At 42.0% G+C, this 27,977-nt stretch overlaps 1 protein-coding gene across 2 annotated transcripts in view; it reads right to left on the reverse strand.

The window, feature by feature from the left end:
* The window catches only part of fibcd1a (fibrinogen C domain containing 1a), a 122,015-nt gene that overhangs the window by 23,503 nt on the left and 70,535 nt on the right, over nt 1-27,977 (reverse strand). For both annotated transcript variants that reach the window (XM_046347968.1, XM_046347967.1), the window contains one exon: nt 13,471-13,567. In XM_046347968.1, the coding sequence (XP_046203924.1) occupies nt 13,471-13,567 (97 nt within the window). The remainder of the gene's footprint in view (nt 1-13,470; nt 13,568-27,977) is intronic.

The following is a 27,977-nucleotide window of genomic DNA, read 5'->3' on the forward strand; positions in this document are numbered from 1 at the left end:
ATAGACAAGGCAGGAGCAAGGGGAAACCCACTGGTGGGTTTGAGGAACAAAACAAACTCGCACAGACAGACAGAAAACACAGGTATAAGTACCCAGGGGATAATGGGGAAGATGTGCAACACCTGGAGGGGGGTGAAGACAAGCACAAGGACATAAGGACATGTGAAACAGATCAGGGCGTGACATCCTCGGCTAGTCAGGCATCATCTCTCTCTCATCATTAGTCATTACACCTCTCAGATGAAACTAAAAGGAAAAATTACTGTGGTCGAGTTCTCAACCCAATCAACAAGCTCACAGACGGAGAGTAAAAAAAAATCTACCTTTGAAAGTACAAAATGCATTTAATTCAAAACAATCCAAGCAATGAATATTCAAGTTGAGATACAGAGGAAACATTGTATGGTATGCGACCAAGATTAGTCAAGGGAAAATAGTTAGGGTATCTGCTTGTATTTCTGTTCATGTAATTTCCCTGACTTGGAATTCACCTCAGTTGAATACAAGTTGGCTGCAAATTGCAGAGGCATGGATTGGATTGATAAAAAGGCTTAATGGTGTGATAGCATATACATTTTATGCAAAATGGGTTGGCCAAAATAACACTGGTGGTTCTAATTTATTTCAGTCCATTTCTGGACAGTGGAACAAGCAGAGACTTTCTCGCAGAGTTAGATAAGTAGTTAGTCTAAGACAACAACAAAAGCGATTAACGAAACACATTATTAACTTCTTGGTGACAGGGGGCAGTATTTTCACGTCGGGATGAAATGCATGCCCAAATTCAACTGCCTGCTACTCATCCCCAGAAGATATGATATGCATATGATATTATTAGATTTGGATAGAAAACACGCAGAAGTTTATAAAACTGTTTGAATCATGTCTGTGAGTATAACATAACTTATTTAGCAGGCGAAACCCCGAGGACAAACCATTCAGATCTTTTTTTTTTGGAGATCACTCTCTTTTCAATGGGTTTTCATTGGGTATCCAGATTTCTAAGGGGCCGTCTTGCAGTTCCTATCGCTTCCACTGGATGTTAACAGTCTTTAGAAATTGGTTGAGGTTATTCCTTTGTGTAATGAAGAAGGATTGCCATCTTGAACGAGGGTCACTTGAAATGTACTGTTAGATAAAGGTGTGTGACCAGAAAGTTAGCTACAGTTTGTTCTCTTCCTGTATTAAACACAGATCATCCCGTCTTCAATTTTATCAATTATTTACGTTAAAAAATACCTAAAGTTGTATTACAAAAGTAGTTTGAAATGTTTTGGCAAAGTCTACAAGTAACTTTTGAGATATTTTGTAGTCACGTTGCGCAAGATGGAACCGGTGTTTTTCTGGATCAAATAAATGGACATTTTGGATATATATCAATGGAATTAATCAAACAAAAGGACCATTTTTGATGTTTATGGGACATATTGGAGTGCCAACAAAAGAAGCTTGACAAAGTTAAGGCATGAATTATATTATTATTTTTGTGTTTTGTGTCGCACCTGCAGTCTTGAAATATGGTTTCTCTCTTTTGTTTATGGAGGTGCTATCCTCAGATAATAGCCTCGTTTGCTTTCACCGAAAAGCCTTTTTGAAATCTGACATGTTGGCTGGATTCACAACAGATTTAGCTTTAATTTGCTATCTTGCATGTGTGATTTAATGAAAGTTAGATTTTTATAGTAATTTATTTGAATTTGGCGTCCCACATATCCCAGAGAGGTTAACAATGCTGAGCCAAATAATGTTTTATTTAACACGGCGGGAGAATGGGCCACACGACTCTGTGATTATGTTGGCAAACGACACAACAGGGAATAGCTGATGATGTTGGCTCATCTCTATAAAATTCAGTACAATTCGCGGACTTATTCCATCCAACGTAGGAGACACTGGGAGTGGGAACTTGTACATTGTGGGGAAAAAGGCCGATTGGAACCGTATTAGAGACCATTCATCAATTCATAGGCCTTCACTTATTTGACAAGTAGTCAGAGATGAAGGAGTGCTACAGGAGAGGGATTTAGAGAGACCTGTAATTAGAATCATCTAGAGGCGAAGATCAAAACTAGTTGTGTGATCAGGAATCACCCTAGTATTGTGCTGACAGATATCCCATTATGAGAATGTCTCAGACCATTTACACTATCTTTTGACATGGAGCTCAATACAATTTTTATTTTTTATTTGATCTATTTCACCTTTATTTATTTTAGCAACTGGGACTGAGGAGCAGGCAGTTTACTCTGGGCACATCTGGACACCTTATTCATCCAAGCTACTCAATACTGCCCCCCAGCCATAAGAAGTTAACCAGGTCGGCCAGTTGAGAACAAGTTCTCATTTCCAACTGCGACCTGGCCAAGATAAAGCAAAGCAGTGCGACAAAAACAACAACACAGAGTTACACATAAACAAACATACAGTCAATAACACAAAATAAAAATCTATGTACAGTGTGTGTAAATGTAGAAGAGTAGGGAGGTAAGGCAATAAATAGACCATAGAGGTGAAATAATTACAATTAACACTGTGTGATAGATGTGCAGATGATAATAATAATAATAATATATGCCATTTAGCAGACGCTTTTATCCAAAGCGACTTACAGTCATGTGTGCATACATTCTACGTATGGGTGGTCCCGGGAATCGAACCCACTACCCTGGCGTTACAAGCATATGATGATGTGCAAGTAGTGATACCGGGGTGCAAAAGAGCAAGAAGATAAATAACAATATGGGAATGAGGTAATTTGGTGTGCTATTTACAGATTGGCTGTGTACAGGTACAGTAAGCTGCTCTGACAGCTGATGCTTAAAGTTACAGCTTCAGTGATTTTTGCAATTCGTTCCAGTCATTGGCAGTAGAGAACTGGAAGGAAAAGCGGCCAAAGGAAGTGTTGGCTTTGGGGATGACCAGTGAAATATATCTGCTGGAGCGCGTGCTACGGGTGGATGTTGCTATGGTGACCAGTGAGCTGAGATAAGGCGGGGCTTTACCTAGCAAAGACTTATAGATGTACTGGAGCCAGTGAGTTTGGAGATGAATATGTAGTGAGGGCCAGCCAATGAGAGCATACAGGTCATAGTGGTGGGTTGTATATGGGGCTTTGGTGACGAAACGGATGGTACTGTGATAGACTACATCCAATTTGCTGAGTAGAAGTCAAGGATCGCTGCCCTGCCGAAGTCAAGGTTCGGTAGGATAGTCCGTTTTACGAGGGTACGTTTGGCAGCATGATTGAAGGAGGCTTTGTTGCGAAATAGGAAGCTGATTCTAGATTTAATTTTGGATTGGAGAGGCTTAATGTGAGTCTGGAAGGAGAGTTTACAGTCTAACCAGAGACCTAGGTATTTGTAGGTACATACATTATGGTCAAGAAAATTTAGCAATTACAACAATATATTCACTGTTGGTGACCCCTGCTCATAGCTTCTATGCTGTTGTGAGATATTATTCTAGAACAATGGAATACATTCTCTTTATCTTTCTCCTTCTCCGCCATCCAGAGTTGTTTATAGCGATTTACTTTATGACTATATAAGATTAGGGACTCAGGGAGGGTCTGCAATACAGGGCATATACATATCAGACTAAAAACAGAACTGTAGCTTACATTATTCAATATAGTGAGGATGATTTTGCAGAGGCTGTGAACGCCATATCATTTACTTGCAAGAGCTGTATGTACTTTGAAGGGACTAAATATCAATTTACAAGAGAACATCAAGAGAAAAACTTCACCAGTGAATACCTGGCTGACTCTGGTTCCTGACCAATGGATACAACTCATCTGTGAGATCCAAAGGGAGCGCCGGTTTAGGCATTTGCCATGTCTGCACAAACATCGCTATAAAAACACAGGACATCGTGATTGATCCAGCCCATCTCATCACTTTAAGTAAACAATAGTAATCCAACTACACACATACTGCATAACACTCCGAGGCACTCACACACAGAATAAAACAGACATACTATGACCATTAGTTTGTCAGCAGTATTTCAATTAACATCAACTGAATGGAAAGACAGCAACGGAAGGGCTGGTGTGTCAAATCAAATCAAATCGAAATGTATTTGTCATATTCTTCGTAAAGATTATGTGTAGACTAACAGTGAAATGTTTACTTACGGGTCCTTTTTCAACAATGCAGAGTTAAAGATAAAAAAAAAAATAATACAAAAAAATAAAATAGTGACAAAAGGAATAAATACACAGTGAATAAACAATTACAATACCGAGTAAAAATAACATGGCTATATACAGGAAATACCAGTACCGAGTCGATGTGCAGGGGTACAAAGTAATTGAGGTAGCTATGTACATATAGGTAGGGGTAAAGTGACTAGGCAACAGGATAGATAATGAGCAGTAGCAGCATATGTGGTGAGTGTGAAAGTGTGTGTGTGTGTGAGTCACAGGAGGTTGGTGGTTCCTTAATTGGGGAGGACGGTGCTCGTGGTAATGACTGGAGCGGAATCAGTGGAATGGTATCAAATACATCAAACACATGGTTTCCAGGTGTTTCATTCCATTCCATTAGCTTCGTTCCGGCGATTATTATGAGCCGTTCTCCCCTCAGCAGCCTCCACTGGTGTGAGTGTGTGTGTGTAGTCAGTATACATGTGTGCGCATGTTATGGTTATGTGTGTGTGGGCGTATCTAGTGTAAGTATGTGTGAGTGTGTGGGTAGAGTCCAGTGTGCGTGCATAGAGTCAGTGCAGTGTGTGTGTGTGTTTTGAGGGGTCAATGTGTTTAAACCCAGAGAGAGTAGGAAGAGTGGAGCTGTGAGAGAGATAATGCCTGCAGCTCGCTGAGCAATAGCACTCCATAATGACCACTGTGAGGCCTGGAGTGGGACAAGGATACAGTATACACACTAACATAACAAATATTTCCACTAGTTTGGTAAATCTTCAACTGCAATTTATTTTACAATACAATGTTCAGTGAATATGTTGATAGTATTGTCAATATACTGTAGATGTGTTTCTCATCTATTTGTATTTTTATTTATTATGGATCCCCATTAGTTCCTGCCAAGACAGCAGCTGCTCCTGGTGTTCAGCAAAATGAAGGCAGTTATACAATTTTAAAAATGTTACAATACCTTCACAACAGATTTCACATCAGATTAAGTGAGTGCGTTCAGTTATTGTGTGTGTGTATGCATGTGTTTGTGCCTGTGTTTGTGTGTCATCACAGTCTCCGCTGTTCCATAAGGTGTATATTTATCTGTTTTTAAAATCTAATTTTACTGCTTGCATGAGTTACTTGATGTGGAATAGAGTTCCATGTAGTCATGAGAGAGGAGAGGTTGACTTCATGCCACCAGAGAACTCTTCACAGTCCCCTTCACAGCCCCCAAATCAAGAACAGACTATGGGGTGGCGTGCCTCCCATAGTCTGTTCTTCCCTTGGGGAATGTGAAAATACCTTTGGTGGCATGTCTTGTGGGGTATACATGGGTATCTGAGCTGTGTGCCAGTAGTTCAAACAGACAGCTCGGTGCATTCAACATGTCAATACCTCTCAAAAATACAAGTAGTGATGAAGTCAATCTCTCCTCCACTTTGAGCCAGGAGAGATTGACATGCATATTATTAATGTTAGCTCCCCATGTACCCTATTCTGCCCTATTCTGAGTCAATTGCAATTTTCCTGAGTCCCTCTTTGATCACAAGACTGAACAGTAGTCCAGGTGTGACAAAACTAAGGCCTGTAGGACGTGCCATGTTGTTGGGGCTGCAGGGTAGCCTAGTGGTTCGAGCATTGGACTAGTAACCGGAAGGTTGCGAGTTCAAACCCCCGAGCTGACAAGGTACAGATCTGTCGTTCTGCCCCTGAACAGGCAGTTAACCCACTGTTCCCAGGCTGTCATTGAAAATAAGAATGTGTTCTTAACTGACTTGCCTGGTTAAATAAAGGTAAAATTCAAAATTAAAATTTAAAAAAATAATGCTAATAAGAAGGCAGAGCAGCGCTTTATTATGGACAGAATTCTCCCCATCTTAGCTACTGTTGTATCAATCTAACAGTTGCTCAACTTGCTCAATTTCCACAATATTCATTACAAGATTTAGTTGAGGTTTAGGGTTCAGTGAATGCTTTTAGTTTTTAGTTTTTGAAATATTGAAACTAACTGCAGCTCTTTGTTAAGTGTTGCAGTCATTTCAGTCACTGTAGCAGCTGATGTGTATAGTGTTGAGTCATCCGCATACATAGACACACTGGCTTTACTCATGAAGATTGAAAAAAGTAAGGGGCCTAGACAGCTGCCCTGGGGAATTCCTGATTCTTCCTGGATAATGTTGGAGAGGCTTTCATTAAATAACACTCTCTGTGCAAAGAACTATAGATCATGCATCAAATAATGTCCCAAAGCTAATTCCTCCATTAACCCCACAGTCGATAGATGCACCTGTGCGTCACATGTTGATGTAATTTTGAATATTGAATAGCTCCCTGTGTGTTTTTGCTAGTACTTGCCATTTCTTGTAGTGGCTGCAGCTCAATCCCCTCTTTCCGCCAATATAAAGTTTGTGAAAGCGGTCTTTTTCTACACAAGTGAAGATGCAGACAAGAAAATAGTCACGAAATCGTCTGTAAAGCCGTTTGAGCTACAAACCAATAAGTGTTGATTGTTTTGCTCTAAAACATCCACAAGCTTTACGGCAGTCAACTGAACTTTCTGGCGCAGACGTCCTAATTGTGAAGAGGTCTTCTCACAAAACCAACTATTCAGACCGAAACGTTTGAGCTACAAACTACTATGTCACCAATATCGAAAGGGGAGACTCACGAACACGAGTGTCGGTTGTTTTGTGCTGCAAATCACACAGTCATCTGAAGGTAACCCAATACCGGGCTGTAAAAATGGCGCAACTGTCACGCCTGCTCCAGCTCCCGCTCTCTGGCGCTCGAGGGCGGCCCATCATTACGCACACCTGTCACCATCATTGCGCACATCTGTGCTTCATGGGACTCACCTGGACTCTATTATATCTTGATTGCCTCCCCTATATCTGTCACTTCCTCAGTTTCTTCCCCGTGTCTGCATTAATGTAATTTTGTTCCCCTTGTCCAGACACCGCCCTTGTTTTGTTTCATGTCCGTTATTTATTAAATATTCACTCCCTGTGCTTGCTTCTCGTCTCCCAACGTTGTGAGGGGGTAAAAAGTGTCACGAATAATGTGACCAAACATGGGTCATTTTTTATATATATACAGTATCTCTTAGATATTGGACAGACACTTCAAAATCTTAGTCCTTATGATTTATTTTTGACTGTTTTGCCACAATTGTTATTCAATGTGTTTCTATGGGCTGTAGCAGTAAAGAAAAAATGCAATATTTTATCAAATCATTTTGTTATAAATTATTTTTAGACCTACAGGGCTCCTAAAATTCCAAATCAAATGGTTAAATTATAAATTGTATGACTACCTTAAAAAATTCCATATGTTCGCTTAGGAGATATTCTGATCTAAGGGCTTAGACCTACATGAATGGCAGAACGCTTAGCTGTGAAATAAAGTCTATTTACACTATATGTGTTTTCATATTTAGAAAAGGCACTCTTTGAAATGTGCGTATTTAAGATGGCAACAAATCACCTAGGCAATTTAAAAAACCTAGCTACAGTACAACAGCTAGCTTAAACAAAGAACAATCACTACCACAATAGCAGTTAGTCCTGAGAGAAAGGAATTATGTAAGTAATGATCAACAGCAGAAAGTCTTGTTATCACATTTCCCATCAGAGTTCAGTGGTTTATAATGGACATTAGTAAAAAAAAGTGGGCTGCATAGTGTGGTATGAGAAGAGCTATTCTGCAAAGACTCCATATCCTACTCTCTGTGTAGTTGTTCAAATTCTAATGGGAAGAGATGCAAGGTGACTGAATCATGCGCCAAGGCTGAAATTGCTTATCTAAGCTTATTGAAATCAATTGAACTCTAAATTTGAATATGAAAACAAAGAGTACAAGTGAGCGAGAAAGAAAGAAACCAGGGAGTTTTTAGAAGGATTACGAAGTTACAGAGACAGCATTCCATTAGGTGAAACAGGGGCAACGGCCTGACTAGACAACCTGTCATGGCCACATCCCACTAGCCTGTTTTCCCTAGCCTGGGTCTTGTTCATTACAGCACGCAACGGAAAATGTTTTAAAACGTTTTGCAACAGAAAACGAAAATTTGTGTGTCTTACTGAATGTAAGTCCCTCCCTTTTTTGTTAGTTCTTCAAGCTATCAAAGCTTTCTTTTTACATTGTCCTTTCCAGCAACTGTGGTGGCTGTGCAGCCAGTTCCAGCAACTAGGGTGGCTACCTGGCCAGCACAGCACAGCTCGGCTAGGCTTAACTCAGTAGTGTGAAAAAGTTATTTGAATTCCAGTCCAAAACAGACCTTATGCTCCACATCATGGCAATTCAAATTTATGGAAGAAAACCCCAGGCAGATGTGAAAACTTAACCGGCTATCCTTATTTACTCACCTCTTCTTTTTTTTCGAATTTTACCCCGTTTTCTCCCCAATTTCGTGGTATCCAATTGTTTAGTAGCTACTATCTTGTCTCATCGCTACAACTCCCATACGGGCTCGGGAGAGACGAAGGTTGAAAGTCATGCGCCCTCCGATACACAACCCAACCAAGCCGCACTGCTTCTTAACACAGTGCGCATCCATCCCGGAAGCGAGCTGCACCAATGTGTCGGAGGAAACACCGTGCACCTGGCAACCCTGGTTAGCGTGCACTGCACCCGGCCCGCCACAGGAGTCGCTGGTGCACGATGAGACAAGGATATCCCTACCGGCCAACCCCTCTCTAACCCGGACAGACGCTAGGCCAATTGTGCGTCGCCCCACAGAACTCCCGGTCGCGGCCAGTTACGACAGAGCCTGGGCGCGCAACTCGCCTCTTCTTAAGTTAATGCAAAAAGTATGCAGTCAAATTAATTATGCATTCATCTCATCGGTGCCAGGCACTAGACCAAAATCTCACCTCACAGTTTCTCATTTTAATCAGTTGCTATAGCTGAAATAGAGTATTATGGCAAAAAAACATATCCCCAAAAGACATTTGGGTCAAGAACAGTAGCCTACCCAGTTCATCGAAATATGTCACTTCATACATTAACAATAGAGGTGCTTAAACCACCTTCTAATGGACTGTTCAACGGCTCAGACACAGGAGGTATGTGGCAGGGTCTACAGTCAATCACGGACTACAAGAAGAAAACCAGCCCAGTCACGGGCCAGGATGTCTTGCTCCCAGGCAGACTAAATACATTTTTTGCCCGCTTTGAGGACAATACAGTGCCACTGACACAGACTGCAACGAAAACATGCGGACTCTCCTTCACTGCAGCCGAGGTGAGTAAAACATTTAAACGTGTTAACCCTCGCAAGGCTGCAGGCCCAGACGGCATCCCCAGCCGCGCCCTCAGAGCATGCGCAGACCAGCTGGCCGGTGTGTTTACGGACATATTCAATCAATCCCTATACCAGTCTGCTGTTCCCACATGCTTCAAGAGGGCCACCATTGTTCCTGTTCCCAAGAAAGCTAAGGTAACTGAGCTTAACGACTACCGTCCCGTAGCACTCACTTCCGTCATCATGAAGTGCTTTGAGAGACTAGTCAAGGACCATATCACCTCCACCCTACCTGACACCCTAGACCCACTCCAATTTGCTTACCGCCCAAATAGGTCCACAGACGATGCAATCTCAATCACACTGCACACTGCCCTAACCCATCTGGACAAGAGGAATACCTATGTGAGAATGCTGTTCATCGACTACAGCTCGGAATTCAACACCATAGTACCCTCCAAGCTCGTCATCAAGCTCGAGACCCTGGGTCTCGACCCCGCCCTGTGCAACTGGGTACTGGACTTCCTGACGGGCCGCCCCCAGGTGGTGAGGGTAGGCAACAACATCTCCACCCCGCTGATCCTCAACACTGGGGCCCCACAAGGGTGCGTTCTGAGCCCTCTCCTGTACTCCCTGTTCACCCACGACTGCGTGTCCACTCACGCCTCCAAATCAATCATCAAGTTTGCGGACGACACAACAGTGGTAGGCTTGATTACCAACAATGACGAGACGACTTACAGGGAGGAGGTGAGGGCTCTCGGAGTGTGGTGTCAGGAAAATAACCTCACACTCAACGTCAACAAAACTAAGGAGATGATTGTGGACTTCAGGAAACAGCAGAGGGAACACCCCCCTATCCACATCGATGGAACAGTAGTGGAGAGGGTAGTAAGTTTTAAGTTCCTCGGCATACACATCACAGACAAACTGAATTGGTCCACTCACACAGACAGCATCGTGAAGAAGGCGCAGCAGCGCCTCTTCAACCTCAGGAGGCTGAAGAAATTTGGCTTGTCACCAAATACACTCACAAACTTCTACAGATGCACAATCGAGAGCATCCTGGCGGGCTGTATCACCGCCTGGTATGGCAACTGCTCCGCCCACAACCGTAAGGCTCTCCAGAGGGTAGTGAGGTCTGCACAACGCATCACCGGGGGGAAACTACCTGCCCTCCAGGACACCTACACCACCCGATGTTACAGGAAGGCCATAAAGATCATCAAGGACAACAACCACCCAAGCCACTGCCCGTTCACCCCGCTATCATCCAGAAGGCGAGGTCAGTACAGGTGCATCAAAGCTGGGACCGAGAGACTGAAAAACAGCTTCTATCTCAAGGCCATCAGACTGTTAAACAGCCACCACTAACATTGAGTGGCTGCTGCCAACACACTGACACTGACTCAACTCCAGCCACTTTAATAATGGGAATTGATGGGAAATGATGTAAAATATATCACTAGCCACATTAAACAATGCTACCTAATATAATGTTACATACCCTACATTATTCATCTCATATGCATACGTATATACTGTACTCTATATCATCTACTGCATCCTGTGTAATACATGTATCACTAGCCACTTTAACTATGCCACTTTGTTTACATACTCATCTCATATGTATATACTGTACTCAATACCATCTACTGTATCTTGCCTATGCTGCTCTGTACCATCACTCATTCATATATCTTTATGTACATATTCTTTATCCCCTTACACTGTGTATAAGACAGTAGTTTTGGAATTGTTAGTTAGATTACTTGTTGGTTATTACTGCATTGTCGGAACTAGAAGCATAAGCATTTCGCTACACTCGCATTAACATCTGCTAACCATGTGTATGTGACAAATAAAATTTGATTTTATTTTATTTTATTATTTTTCAGTATGAAGACATTCACGGAAATTGGGTCCCTGCCTGTCCCTGGGACGTGTGTTCTTCTAAACGAGCAGAGTGATGAGATTGTATCGCTAGCAGCACACTCCCTGGCCCTCATTCTCCAGCATGCAGTGCTTAATGAGCAACAAGGCATTACTATGCAGACTGTGATCAATACGCCAGGAGGCATTGGCAGGCATGGCCCATGTCATTAATTCATTACTGGGAGAAAAGAATGCAATATGTGCTGACAGGCCAGGCAGGTAAAATGACTGCAGTTATGTTAGGTGTCGTGTTGTTATGTTATGACTGTCATAATCACGTCAGGGCAGTTGTGTCAGCCCCCCCCCCCCACTTGGTCTTCAATAATCCCTCCTACCCTTGCAGACCACTGGAACTGGAGCTTAACGTTTGTGTCTACATGCTTGTGTCTCTATGTGTTGGCACTGGTCATTTATTGGCATGCTGAGTAAAGGTTCTGAGTTTTATAGGAGAATATTGGTATTGAGTTTTTGATCACCAATTGAAATTAATTTGAAAATGACTGATAAAAGAGATTGCTTATCTGAAGTACTCTGCTATGTTGGTTTTGACTGAATATGCTAATGCTTTACCAAATAAAAATATGGAATTGCATTTTCAAACATACCCTTTGATGACTTAAAAATACAAATATTAATATTCATATCTACACAATATCAAAATAACACATATTTTCATATTTCAGGCAAATTCTTATGCTGCAAGACAAATTTGTATTTTCCTGAAATAAATCTGCAGGATCATATTGCTTCGACCATAAACAGTTATTTGGATAACCTCAGTAATAAGTCAGCTAACTTAAACTTATAATATTTTTGATTTAGCAGCAGAATGTGTTAAGTGTGTGTGTGAGAGTGAGTGAGTGAGTGAGTGTGTGTGTGTGTGTGTCTGTGTGATAGGTGGGATCATCTTCCAAGTGGAGGTGACCACAGTCTTCTCAGGCATTAGGATAAGGGAAAAGCTTTATCCAAGGGATGGGATCTATGTACAATTTACTGACAGGTCCCATACTGAAACCCTGGATCAAAACAGATGGTGGCCGTAAAGTGAATGCTCTCAAAAGTTACGATATTGATCAAGTTTTACATTTGTCATGTCTGTTGAACCCCTCCTCCTCGATGCTTCCCACAGTACATAAAGAGTGCTCTGCTGTGCCTGTAGGTAAAATAACTTTCATAACATGTGGTGGGCAGCAATTTTCCTCTTTCCTGCTCCTCTCTTGGAGAACTCAATCTGGACATGCTGATGCTTTGTAGCAGGACTGTCATTTCCAATCCTCCAACCCTGAATTAGGGCTCCGGTTCACTCACTGAGGGCAAACAAAAAACACACAAGCACCTATGCAAGCACACACTACACTCCACCTACACAATCTTGTATTCACATATTTCAGGCCACAAAGAGGAGAGACAGTGAGGACGAGCTGGGGCCAAACGGGGGGCCTCACCCTGTCCAATCCCCAAATGGCACCCTTATTCGCTATATAGTGCACTACTTTTGACCAGAGCCTGATCGGTGGAATGTACAAGAGGAAACAAACCCAATTATGCCCCTGAAGCGTCAGTGTCCCAAAGAGGCAACTTGAGAAATGAAACATATAAACACCGAATGCAGATTTCTTTTTGGTGAGGTAGCAACACCCAGTATTAAATGCCACAAGGAAAAGAGCTACTCAACTTCTTTATATCTTCACACACACACACGCACACACACAAACATGCAATTGCTCTCAGCTGGTCCCTTTGGGGTTCCCTGTAGATCCTCAGCTAAAGCAAAAGACCAAGTTGTTTGCTACACCAGATGTGTAACTTTTACAGAGCGTGAGACACTCCTACTCATGAATGAAACCTGAGAGGATGGAGCTGCTTAGTGTAACTCTGTGCTTCTACGCTTCTGGTGTTACAGGTAAAATACCTACTGTTTTCACAACAACCCAGTGTAGCTTCTGTGTAGGTGTTAATTTGATTCAGCTGTCTTGTCTGCTTGAAATTGTTGTTCTAGTGCGTGGAAGGGGTTTTGGTATTACACACCTAAATAAAATGTTCTCCTTTCTTCATGGGCAGACTTTGGAAATGTGACAAGAACTTGAAGCGTTATCGAACCAATGGAGGAAGTCATACATTTGTACTGGTCCTGTTTATCAGTGCTCACCAAGCCAGTGCTCCCCTGTGATCTTGCCGAAGCCGTCGCGGTATGCGTCCCATGCTCGGAAGAAGTTCACTGCGCCGTCCTCTCTGCGCTGAATGACCTGGGAGGAAGAACATAAGAAACACCCCATATTATTACCATGACAACATGCAACCCAAATGCAACCTAATCCAGGGCTGTATTAATTAGTGTACACCATATGAAATTGCAACAGAAAATGATCTTATTGGATGAGCTCAAGTAGTCCCTACCTATTTCAGTCTGTTTTCTTCTGTTGGGAATATGAATTTGAATGGTTGGTTTGCCAGCCCCATTTAGTGAAAATACCATTGGAAATTCCATATCATGTCAACATATCTTTCTCCTAAATGTCTCAGACACTGTGCTCGATTGGCATTAGAAACAAGACCAAAACACCATCTGTCACAAGTTTCCGATCATCCTTTAATTCATTTTGCTTTCTTAAAAATGCTGAAAGCCACGAAAACCCATAGCGAACATAAAACAATGCTCTTTCCTCTGAGAGGTTGGTCTTTGTCTTTGGTATGCAACGGTCCTTTTGAAATCAAGAGAAAACAAACATTTTAACATTCAATCGGCACAATATTGGGATGCCTGACAATGTGAATAGCTCCAGAAAGTCTGTGTAAACTGTGTGGTCCCTGGTAAGGCTGCTAGGATGCTGATGCATGGCTGGAATTAGAAGTGAGCTTCAGACACTAATTGACTCCTGATCCCTTTATAGACGATTAATCAGTCAGGCACTGGATCAATGGCCGATGAAAATGCCAGCGGAGGCAAGGGTCGCCATCAATGTAAATGAGCCCCCCCCCCTCTCACATGTTCCACACCACCAACCCAAGGAGCCACAGCCAGGAGAGAGGCCACACACACGTTGACTGAAAAACAAATACATTGTGACAGAGGACCCGTCCATGTGAAATGTAATTATGATAGTGATACAGTAAGAGCGTTATTCCTCCGAGTATTTTGCTAAAAATGCCTCATAGCATTCCCATCTCTAGCCCAGTCATCAGTGATCCATTGGAGAGGCTCAAGTAATCAATGTTACTAAAGGTAAGGCTCTTTTAAAGCACCTGGCGCCTAATGACTAGCTGTACATCTATTCCTTCTAATATTCATATGTTTTACTGTCACATACCGTACACAGGATAGGTGCAGTGCAATGTGTTGTTTTACAGGGTCAGCCATAGCAGTAGGATAGGTGCAGTGAAATGTGTTGTTTTACAGGGTCAGCCATAGCAGTAGGATAGGTGCAGTGAAATGTGTTGTTTTACAGGCTCAGCCATAGCAGTAGGATAGGTGCAGTGAAATGTGTTGTTTTACAGGGTCAGCCATAGCAGTAGGATAGGTGCAGTGAAATGTGTTGTTTTACAGGGTCAGCCATTGCAGTAGGATAGGTGCAGTGAAATGTGTTGTTTTACAGGGTCAGCCATAGTAGTACAGTGCCCCTATAGCAAATTAGGGTTAAGTGCCTTGCTCAAGGGCACATCGACAGGTTTTTAACCTTGTCGGCTCTTTGAACCAGCAACCTTTTGGTTACTGGCTCAATGCGCTAATGGCTAGGTCAATGTCATTTGATGTGTTTAATCATGTAGCAGCATGCACACTTTGAAGAGCGCTGACCTTGGTCATGAGATCTGTGAAAACACCCTAATTCTCTCAATAAAGGATGCCAACATTCTGGACAGGTGCTTCGGGCTACATTCAAAATTAATATGTAGAGGCCTCACTGAGAATAAATCTGTTCTCTCCTCCAACCCACCATGAAACCCAATACATTTGACTTCTTCACTCTAATCTGTGGAAATGCTCAACTAGCCACCTCTCGATGCTTAATCTGTCCCAATCACCACGGCACCTTGTGTAAACCAGGTGATTAAAATAAAGGCAAATTCTCATGTTTTAATAAATATTTGATGAGCTGGGATATGAATATTCCCATCAGAGGGCCTGATGCTGACTTCAAATTAAGGGGTGTTCAGACGGCATAAAGAAACCGGGCTGGCATATCAGGCTGGCTGACACAGTCCTGGGCGTTGGGAGAGATAGAGAGATGGGAAATTGGGGGATGATTGATGGGTATAGCTACGGGGCACTTGTAATAACATTGCTGAGAAAAGCGCTGACTCGAAAGCCCCACATGCTGGGTAAACACTAAAAAGAAATATGTTATTGTGTCATAAAATCCAAAGGGGCGGGTGTACTGCTCGCTCCCTCCCCTGTCTCTGATTTGTCTGTTTGTTGTGCCTCGCCGTAAAGAGTGAGTCCCGAAAGCAATTTCACCTGTTCCAATGAATCTCTTTGCCAGCCCCCAATACAGAGCAGTCATTCAGTCATTCACAGGAAAGCGTCATGCTAGATGACAGCATCTTGGAGAAAAAGAGATGACACACTTTGTCTGACAGGCACAGCATCGGAAGAGGCATGGTCTTCTTACACATTCCACAATATGGTATTAGTTCACATAATCACTTGAATAATGTGTCCTGTGTATGTGAGAAGAGCTTAACCTTTTACTGCAGTGGGCTGAATCAGGGTCACACAGAGTGTTTCTTTGTAGTCAAACAAATCTAATTTGAAACAAATGTATACACCTCACACACATGGTTATGGGCTTAAAAAAAGAAGACACCTGTTGTCATGTTTTGTCTTATATTGTCTTGTCATTATGCTTTCCCTTCTGTTCGTTTTCCCCCTGCTGGTCTTATTAGGTTCGTTCCCTTTTTCTATCCCTCTCTCTCTCCCTCCCTCTCTCTCCTCTCTCTATCGTTCCGTTCCTGCTCCCAGCTGTTCCTCATTCTCCTACTCACTCATTTAGTCTTTCCACACCTGTTCCCTATCTTGTCCTCTGATTAGAGTCCCTATTTCTCCCCTTGTTTTCCGTTTCTGTCCTGTCGGATCCTTGTTTGATGTTCGCTGTGCTGTGTCATTGTCTCGCCCTGTTGTGTCTTGTCACCTTCAGATGCTGCGTGCGAGCAGGTGCCTTAGTCTGCTACGGTCGGTGCCTTCCCGAGGCAACCTACAGTTAATGGTCGAGTCTCCAGTCTGTCCTCGTCACTACGAGTGGATTTTAGTTTTTTATGTTTTGTTTTCTCATCTGATTGTCCAGGAGTATTGCTTTTATCCTTTACTGGAATAAAGACTCTGTTTTCGCCAAGTCGCTTTTGGGTCCTCATTCACCTGCATAATAATAAATAATAATAATAATAATAAATGCCATTTAGCAGACGCTTTTATCCAAAGCGACTTACAGTCATGTGTGCATACATTCTACGTATGGGTGGTCCCGGGGATTGAACCCACTACCCTGGCGTTACAAGCGCCATGCTCTACCAACTGAGCTACAGAAGGACCAAACAGAAGGATCCGACCAAGAATGGACCCAGCGACTATGGATTCTCTCTACTCTACTCTCGAGTTCCAGGGAGCGATGCTCGGCAGACACGAGCAGGAATTGTCTGCTGCTCGGCATGCCGTTGAGACCCTGGCCGCTCAGGTCTCCGACCTCTCAGGACAGTATCAGAGTCTTCGTCTCGTGCCACCAGCTACTTCCGGGTCTTCCGAGTCTCCGGAACCTAGGGTTAATAACCCACCATGTTATTCTGGGAAGCCCACTGAGTGCCGCTCCTTTCTCACCCAGTGTGATATAGTGTTCTCTCTCCAACCCAACACATACTCAAGAGAGAGAGCTCGGATTGCCTACGTCATATCACTCCTTACTGGTCGGGCTCGGCAGTGGGGCACAGCTATCTGGGAGGCAAGCGCTGAGTGTACTAACGATTATCTGAACTTTAAAGAGGAGATGATAAGGGTTTTTGATCGTTCTGTTTTTGGGAAAGAAGCTTCCTGGTCCCTGTCTTCCCTATGTCAAGGTAATCGATCCATAACGGATTACTCTATAGAATTTCGCACTCTTGCTGCCTCCAGTAACTGGAACGAGCAGGCGTTGCTCGCTCGTTTTCTGGAGGGACTCCACGCTAAGGTTAAGGATGAGATTCTCTCTCGGGAGGTTCCATCCAGCGTGGATTCTCTGATTGAACTCGCTATTCGCATTGAACGACGGGTAGATCTTCGTCACCGAGCTCATAGAAGAGAGCTCGCGTTAACTGTGTCCCCCCTCTCTCCGACACTACCATCTTTCCCCACTGACTCAGGTGTTGAGCCCATGCAGCTGGGGGGTATTCGCATTTCGACTAAGGAGAGGGAACGGAGAATCACCAACCGCCTCTGTCTCTATTGCGGTTCCGCTGGTCATTTTGTCATTTCATGTCCAGTTAAAGGCCAGAGCTCATCAGTAAGCGGAGGGCGACTGATAAGCGCTACTAGACGGTCCTCTCCGTCAAATACCTGTACTACCTTACCGGTCCATCTACGCTGGACCGGATCGGCAGCTTCCTGCAGTGCATTAATAGACTCTGGGGCTGAGGGCTGTTTTATGGACGAAGCCTGGGCTCGGGAACATGACATTCCTCTCAGACAGTTAGGGGAGCCCACGGTCATGTTCGCCTTGGATGGTAGTCCTCTCCCCAGTATATTATGTGAAACACTACCTTTAACCCTCACTGTATCTGGTAACCATAGTGAGACCATTTCTTTTTTGATTTTTTGTTCACCTTTTACACCTGTTGTTTTGGGTCATCCCTGGCTAGTGTGTCATAATCCTTCTTTTGATTGGTCTAGTAATTCTATCCTTTCCTGGAACGTTTCTTGTCATGTGAAGTGTTTAATGTCTGCTATTCCTCCTGTTTCTTCTGCTCACTCTTCACAGGAGGAACCTGGTGATTTGACAGGAGTGCCGGAGGAATATCATGGTCTGCGCACGGTCTTCAGTCGGTCCAGAACCAACTCCCTTCCTCCTCACCGGTCGTATGATTGTTGTTCTGATCTCCTCAAGAAGCGTTTTGCATCCGCTCCTATCCTTGTTGCACCTGACGTCACTAAACAGTTTATTGTCGAGGTTGACGCGTCGGGGGTGGGCGTGGGAGCCATTCTGTCCCAGCGCTCCGATACTGACGATGGGGTCCACCCTTGCGCGTACTTTTCTCATCGCCTGTCACCGTCGGAACGTAACTATGATGTGGCTAACCGCGAACTGCTCGCCATCCGTTTAGCCCTAGGCAAATGGCGACAGTGGTTGGAGGGCGACCGTTCCTTTTGTCGTTTGGACTGACCAAAGGAACCTTGAGTACATCCGTTCTGCCAAACGACTGAATGCGCGTCATGCTCGTTGGGCGTTGTTTTTCGCTCGTTTCGAGTTCGTTATTTCTTATTGCCCGGGAACTAAGAACACCAAGCCTCATGCTTTATCCCGTCTCTTTAGTTCTTCTGTGGCTTCTACCGATCCCGAGGGGATCCTTCCTGTTGGGCGTGTTGTCGGGTTGACTGTCTGGGGAATTGAGAGACAGGTTAAGCAAGCACTCACTCACACTCCGTCGCCGCGCGCTTGTCCTAGTAACCTTCTTTTCGTTCCTGTCTCTACTCGTCTGGCTGTTCTTCAGTGGGCGCACTCTGCCAAGTTAGCTGGCCACCCCGGCGTTCGGGGTACGCTTGCTTCTATTCGCCAGCGGTTTTGGTGGCCTACTCAGGAGCGTGACACGCGCCGTTTCGTGGCTGCTTGTTCGGACTGCGCGCAGAATAAGTCTGGTAATTTTTTTTCTGCTTCTGCTCCTGGTCTTGCTGGGTCTCAGTCTGTTCCCTGCCACCGCATCTCTCCTGGTCTTGTTCCTGCCCTTGCTGTGTCTCAGTCTGTCCCTAGTTGTTACTCTCCTGGCCTGTTTGGTCCTGTTTGCTCTAAAGCTTTCAGTTCTCTACCCGTGTCTCATTTTTTTTTTAGAGTAGTACCCTAGTTTCCCTTTTTATCGTTTTCCGTTACGGTCCTGAGGAGAGGAGTTGGGTTCTTTCTCGGGACGTGCTGGACCGTTTGTGATCTATGATTTCCTCCGTTGCCGCCAGTGTTCCCCCTCGAGTGCGCCAGGAGGCGCTCGGTGAGTGGGGGGGTACTGTCATGTTTTGTCTTATATTGTCTTGTCATTATGCTTTCCCTTCTGTTCGTTTCCCCCTGCTGGTCTTATTAGGTTCGTTCCCTTTTTCTATCCCTCTCTCTCTCCCTCCCTCTCTCTCCTCTCTCTATCGTTCTGTTCCTGCTCCCAGCTGTTCCTCATTCTCCTACTCACTCATTTAGTCTTTCCACACCTGTTCCCTATCTTGTCCTCTGATTAGAGTCCCTATTTCTCCCCTTGTTTTCCGTTTCTGTCCTGTCGGATCCTTGTTTGATGTTCGCTGTGCTGTGTCATTGTCTCGCCCTGTTGTGTCTTGTCACCTTCAGATGCTGCGTGCGAGCAGGTGCCTTAGTCTGCTACGGTCGGTGCCTTCCCGAGGCAACCTACAGTTAATGGTCGAGTCTCCAGTCTGTCCTCGTCACTACGAGTGGATTTTAGTTTTTTATGTTTTGTTTTCTGCTCTGATTGTCCAGGAGTATTGCTTTTATCCTTTACTGGAATAAAGACTCTGTTTTCGCCAAGTCGCTTTTGGGTCCTCATTCACCTGCATAACACCTGTACCATGTCAGATATAGAGTTGAAATGTATTACATTTTGAATTTGCATCCCAATATCACACTTGATATACATTACGGAAAACTGAAATATGACTAAACGTTTGCCATAGAAAGGGCTACTGATTCCATCGTCAGTCGTCGCTCTCAATCTGTCTGGTGTGTTTGTGTGGTCTGCTCTGCTCTGCTCAGAATGTGTTGAGAACTCCAGACTCCCATAGTTTAGCTCTTCATTAACAGCATGTTGGGATGGTACAGCTGCCATGGACATGAGGCAGTGGTGGATAATCTCTTGTGGATTCAAATGTAACTTTCCTATGGTCTAGTAGGCCCATCATCCCAGCAAACAGAGAGCATTCCAACAAAGTTATACAGTGTTCCATTGCGTGCCCAATTAGGTTTCCAGCTAATGACAACATCCCATTAATGTTTTTCAAATGAAAACTTAATTGAATAAACATTAGTAGAAGGACATGCGACAATGGTTTCTGGAATGTGTTATCCGTATGTTCATAGAGATAACGTCATAGTCATGTCATGGGAACATCCATGGAAACCTCAAAAGTTCTGGGAAAGCTTGCCATTTTAACGTTCTCAAAACATGCCTACTAATGTTCTGGGTATACATAGGTAAATAGAAATGATGTTGGGATGGCGCATGGCAACGATGGAAGAGCTGGCTACAGTACATACAGTATAGGACTAGGCTACTCCTAATCACTTACAAAACGTTTGTATTTGGAAGAAGACGAGAGATACAGTGTACTTTAGGAGAGATTAAAGGGGACCTGAGAATGTGAATATTTAAGTCATGATGGAATGTCACTTTGTTGATTTTCATAACATAAGAAGTTCCAGATGAATCACTTTAGGAATATGTTTCATTCAACTCGGAGGAAAATACTGCATAAATGTTTATAAAACAAAAAAATTACAATCGCATCTGATAGATATTGTTTTGTTCTGTCATCCTTTTATTATGTCTCAAAACAGAATATTTCTCCTTGGCACAAATCTCGGCACTCAGAATGATTATTAAAAGCTAGTTTCATATTACCCTAATGCACAAGCATGAGACATTAGAAAGTCTGTGGCTTGAGTTTCTGCGGTGTGTACTTGGTGTGTTGTAGGGCTCAGCTGGCTCAGCTGTTGAAAGCCTGAATTCATACTTCTCAAACAAAACCACACAGTGCAAAAACACAAGAATCAAATCATGTCATTGGAATATTCCCAGGAAGACTCTTGGAGCAGCCAATACTGGCAGAGTAGAATAGCATGCCAATCTTCTGGTTTGTAAAAGGAGAGGCCTTTCCAATGCCAACAAACATGCCCTCTTCTTGTCAATCTGGCAGGGAATATTAGACACCACACGGCGGATTTGATAACGTACTGTACTCCCCCAGAGCTGTCAATCAACTGAGACAGTGGACTTATCCGTTCTCTTGAAGCTGCTGCACTGACCTAAATGACTGCTAATACTACTACGACTGCTAATACTACAACTACTGTTACTAAGACTACTGATACGACTACTGCAACTATGCCTATTACTAATACAACTACTGTTACTAAGACTACTACTATTATGCATTTTACTAATAAACTGCTGTTACTAAGACAACTGATACTATGCCTACTACTAATACTACTGTTACTAAGACAACTGATACTATGACTACTGCTACTATGCCTATTACTAATACAACTACTGTTACTAAGACTACTGCTACTATGCCTACTACCAATACTACTGTTACTAAGACTAAGGCTACTACTACTAATACAACTACTGTTACTAAGACTACTACTATTATGCCTTTTACTAATAAACTGCTGTTACTAAGACAACTGATACTATGACTACTGCTACTATGCCTTTTACTAATACAACTACTGTTACTAAGACTACTGCTACTATGCCTAATACTAATAGACTACTGCTACTACTATTGCTACTACTACTATTAATACAACTACTGTTACAAAGAATACTGCTACTACTACTACTGCTACTATCCCTACTACTAATACAACTACTGTTACTAAGACTACTGCTACTATGCCTACTACTAAGACTACTGCTACTATGTCTATTACTAATACAACTACTGTTACTAAGACTACTGCTACTATGCCTATTACTAATACTATTGTTACTAAGACTACTGCTACTATGTCTATTACTAACACAACTACTGTTACTAAGATTACTGCTACTACAACTACTAATACAACGCCTACTACTAACACAACTACTGTTACTAAGACTACTGCTACTATGCCTATTACTAACACAACTACTGTTACTAAGACTACTGCTACTATGCCTATTACTAATACTATTGTTACTAAGACTACTGCTACTATGTCTATTACTAATACTATTGTTACTAAGACTACTGCTACTATGTCTATTACTAACACAACTACTGTTACTAAGACTACTGCTACTATGCCTATTACTAATACTATTGTTACTAAGACTACTGCAACTATGCCTATTACTAATACAACTACTGTTACTAAGACTACTACTATTATGCATTTTACTAATAAACTGCTGTTACTAAGACAACTGATACTATGCCTACTACTAATACTACTGTTACTAAGACAACTGATACTATGACTACTGCTACTATGCCTATTACTAATACAACTACTGTTACTAAGACTACTGCTACTATGCCTACTACCAATACTACTGTTACTAAGACTAAGGCTACTACTACTAATACAACTACTGTTACTAAGACTACTACTATTATGCCTTTTACTAATAAACTGCTGTTACTAAGACAACTGATACTATGACTACTGCTACTATGCCTTTTACTAATACAACTACTGTTACTAAGACTACTGCTACTATGCCTAATACTAATAGACTACTGCTACTACTATTGCTACTACTACTATTAATACAACTACTGTTACAAAGAATACTGCTACTACTACTACTGCTACTATCCCTACTACTAATACAACTACTGTTACTAAGACTACTGCTACTATGCCTACTACTAAGACTACTGCTACTATGTCTATTACTAATACAACTACTGTTACTAAGACTACTGCTACTATGCCTATTACTAATACTATTGTTACTAAGACTACTGCTACTATGTCTATTACTAACACAACTACTGTTACTAAGATTACTGCTACTACAACTACTAATACAACGCCTACTACTAACACAACTACTGTTACTAAGACTACTGCTACTATGCCTATTACTAACACAACTACTGTTACTAAGACTACTGCTACTATGCCTATTACTAATACTATTGTTACTAAGACTACTGCTACTATGTCTATTACTAATACTATTGTTACTAAGACTACTGCTACTATGTCTATTACTAACACAACTACTGTTACTAAGACTACTGCTACTATGCCTATTACTAATACTATTGTTACTAAGACTACTGCAACTATGCCTATTACTAATACAACTACTGTTACTAAGACTACTACTATTATGCATTTTACTAATAAACTGCTGTTACTAAGACAACTGATACTATGCCTACTACTAATACTACTGTTACTAAGACAACTGATACTATGACTACTGCTACTATGCCTATTACTAATACAACTACTGTTACTAAGACTACTGCTACTATGCCTACTACCAATACTACTGTTACTAAGACTAAGGCTACTACTACTAATACAACTACTGTTACTAAGACTACTACTATTATGCCTTTTACTAATAAACTGCTGTTACTAAGACAACTGATACTATGACTACTGCTACTATGCCTTTTACTAATACAACTACTGTTACTAAGACTACTGCTACTATGCCTAATACTAATAGACTACTGCTACTACTATTGCTACTACTACTATTAATACAACTACTGTTACAAAGAATACTGCTACTACTACTACTGCTACTATCCCTACTACTAATACAACTACTGTTACTAAGACTACTGCTACTATGCCTACTACTAAGACTACTGCTACTATGTCTATTACTAATACAACTACTGTTACTAAGACTACTGCTACTATGCCTATTACTAATACTATTGTTACTAAGACTACTGCTACTATGTCTATTACTAACACAACTACTGTTACTAAGATTACTGCTACTACAACTACTAATACAACGCCTACTACTAACACAACTACTGTTACTAAGACTACTGCTACTATGCCTATTACTAACACAACTACTGTTACTAAGACTACTGCTACTATGCCTATTACTAATACTATTGTTACTAAGACTACTGCTACTATGTCTATTACTAATACTATTGTTACTAAGACTACTGCTACTATGTCTATTACTAACACAACTACTGTTACTAAGACTACTGCTACTATGCCTATTACTAATACTATTGTTACTAAGACTACTGCTACTATGTCTATTACTAACACAACTACTGTTACTAAGATTACTGCTACTACAACTACTAATACAACGCCTACTACTAACACAACTACTGTTACTAAGACTACTGCTACTATGCCTATTACTAACACAACTACTGTTACTAAGACTACTGCTACTACAATTAATACAACTACTGTTACAAAGACTACTGCTACCATGCCAATTACTAACACCACTACTGTTACTTAGACTAACTACTGCTACTACTACTAATACCACTACTGTTACCAGTGGCAACCCGTCACTGTTTTGAGCCCCACATTTTTTTGGGGTGGGGGGGCTTGTCTGTTTTGCATGTTATTTTGGCATTAATACGTGTCACATATCAGTTTTAAACAACGTAAAAAAAAACAATATACAGTATATCATTGAGTTAATAATGCCGCATACAAACCTGAGCTGTGTTCGAATACCCATACTAACATAGTGTAATGAAACAGGCAGGGAGCAGGTCTCGAACCCTCTACCTTCTAGCCCGAAGTCCAGCACGCTATCGACTGTGCCGCAAAAGTATGCTTGAGCGGCAGAGTCGATATCCGTACTTATAAACCCAGGGTCATTGCATTACTCCCTCCTTTCAAAGAGCGCGTCCTCGCAAGCTTGCGACTCAACGTCTTATAGGAACGTGCTCACATGCCAAGCACACACACTGTCGTGGATGCAAGGTGTGATCGCTTCTAAACACCAATGTAATGAAACAGCAGGGAGCAGGTCTCGAACCCTCGACCTTCGTGCTATCGACTGTGCCGCAAAAGCATGCTTGTGTGACAGAGTCGATATCTGCGCTTATAAACTACTGTATAATACCATTACAATACCGTATACTACATACTTAATGAGTATGGGTGTTTGAATATACTACATACAACAGTATATTTTCATTTTAGTAAACTGTAAACGAACTGTTCGTTTCAGTTGAGCGTCCTAGAGCTTCACCTGTCTCCCGGAAGTTGATGTTGTTGCTATGCAACCTCTTGCTAGCTTGTTAGCATAAAAATTGACTAGCTAAACATTTTACGATTTTGGTTGTGTTCGTAAATTTAATCTGGAGTGCCAGAGTGCGCTCTGGCCGTTCCTAAATCTAGAGCATTGTCAGATTATCCGTTCATAAATTCGGAGCGTTCAGAGCTCACACTGGACACGCTGGCGAAGGAGTAGAATGGCAGTCAAGCACCCATGTTGGCTAGCTACTTCCAGACACAAATGAGACAGAGAACACCTCACTCTGACCATTTTACTCACCCTAGCAGAGCTTGTTAGGCTGTTTTCATGTTATCTAGAGTGTTGGTGACTGTAACTGTGCTGCTGGCAACAATTTAATTAGGCTTATATTCACCGACTTTTACTGACACCGGCCATATTCAACGGGTGTTGAGCATTCGTAAATGAATCAGTTATTCTGTGCGAGAGTGCTCTGAAATCGGAGTAGATAGCCAGAATGAACAATGTCGATTGAAACACACAATGAATATATCACTTAGCTAAGAATGATGTGAATAATCAGGTCAATAAACATTGGTTAGTTAGTTAGATAGCAGATAGTTAATAATACTGCTTGGCAAGTTTGATGTATTAGTAGCCAACTAATGTTAGGTAGCAACAGTGGCTGCTCCACTAAAAGTTTTGCGATTAAGCTGTGGTACTTAGAGGTAATTTGTGTTTTAATACGATTACCCTGCGTCATATCTTCATTGCTCCAGACCAGCGCAAGGGGGAGTTAGAGCACTGGTTATGCTTTTGGGTACTACTGTTTCTCTAACTGACAATGAATGGGCGACATAAACCTAAATAGAAACTGATAATTGTGCACAACTTCAGTATTATTACTAAAACTGTTGTTACACTATGGTTTTTATTCTTCTATTTTGTTAGGATTATTTTGCTCTTACTGTAGTAGTGTAGGCCACTCCCGACCTGTCATGTTGTACAGCTCCTGAGTGGTGCAACGTCTAAGACACTGCATAGCAGTGCAAGTTGTGTTGCTACAGATGCTGGTTCAATGGCCTCAACTGGCAGACCCATGAGATGGGTCTGGTTTCTCTCCCTCAAAACTGAAATAAATAACAGACTGGCTTTATTTACAAATTAGTAACAATGTCTTACCCCATGTTCAGGAATGGCCTTTTCTCGCTAATTTTAGGTTATTTGAAAAAAATTATAATAAATCTCCAAAATATTGTTATTTTTTAAACAAAGAGATTATTATTATTACTATTAATTTAGAATTATATAAAAGCCCCTTGGATATTCTCACATATATATTATTAACCCTGTTAATAGCAGGACAATATATATTGGTCACGGCTCCCGAGTTGCACACAATGGGATTGCCTTGCAGTTCTCCAGCTGTATCCACAGAAAGCGCGCAAGGTTCAAGGCACGAGGGTAGGGGGCCCGCAGTGCCGAGCACAGAAGACGGACCTAGCCCATGGCGAAGGGAGGAGGAGCCGCCACACTGGGTAGCATAGAGCAACTAATAATGGCACTGACTAGGGAAACGTTCCCGCTGTTCTTAGTGCCAGTCTGCAAGTTCAAACTAAAACAATGTGTTATGCTTTCGTTAATAAAATAATGATAAAAATACTATTTCAAAATGCCGATGTTAATTTAGTTCTGTATCTATAATGAATTACTTTGGGAATAAATATCAATGAATTACAAGAATATTGGAACAAAGTTGTCTAATGAAGGTATACAAAATGTTGCTTACTGGAAAATACTATTTTAAACACACACGGTTATGTTGTACAGGGCCATTACGGCTGTTAGCAGGTAGCTGGACAATAGACTTGGGTAGGTGAAGAATTCTATTGAGAATTCTATCGTCAAATGTATTTCTTCAGTTAGGTTGGCTGTATCACAACCGGCCGTGATTGGTTGCAATTTTAGTTTAGTACACCGGAAAAGAGAAAGCAAATAATACAACAAAAAGTATTGGGACCGTGATTGGGAGTCCCACAGGGCGGTGCACAATTGGTCCTGCGTTTCTCTCCCTCTAAAAACAGAAATAAATGTTTTGGCCTTTACAAATATTATTTGGGCCTTTATTCAGATTAAAATCACTGACTTACATTTAAAAAAACTAAATAACCTCCAAAATATCGTTAAATATTATCAAGTTGATGGCACAGTCATATAGCCCGGCACCTACATAAAGCTGAGTGACTCACTAATTCATGGCTTTGGATCAAAATAAATAAGTACCAACATTAAGATAGTCTTTAACCTGTTACTCCTACCCCCTACTTTTTCGAACATTCTGTTAAAAATCGCGCAACATTTCAGCGCCCTGCTGCTCATGCCAGGAATATAGTATATGCATATGATTAGTATGTGTGGTTAGAAAACACTCAGACGTTTATAAAACTGGTTAAATCACGGCTGTGACTATAACAGAACGTGCATTTCATCGAAAAGTGCAGGAAAATCTGATCACTGAAAATGGAAAAATATATCAATGCGCGACTTGAACCCATTGATAAAGGTGAACCACATTTA

This window comes from Oncorhynchus gorbuscha, linkage group LG04 (genome assembly GCF_021184085.1).
Source record: "Oncorhynchus gorbuscha isolate QuinsamMale2020 ecotype Even-year linkage group LG04, OgorEven_v1.0, whole genome shotgun sequence".
NCBI classification, from domain to species: domain Eukaryota; kingdom Metazoa; phylum Chordata; class Actinopteri; order Salmoniformes; family Salmonidae; genus Oncorhynchus; species Oncorhynchus gorbuscha.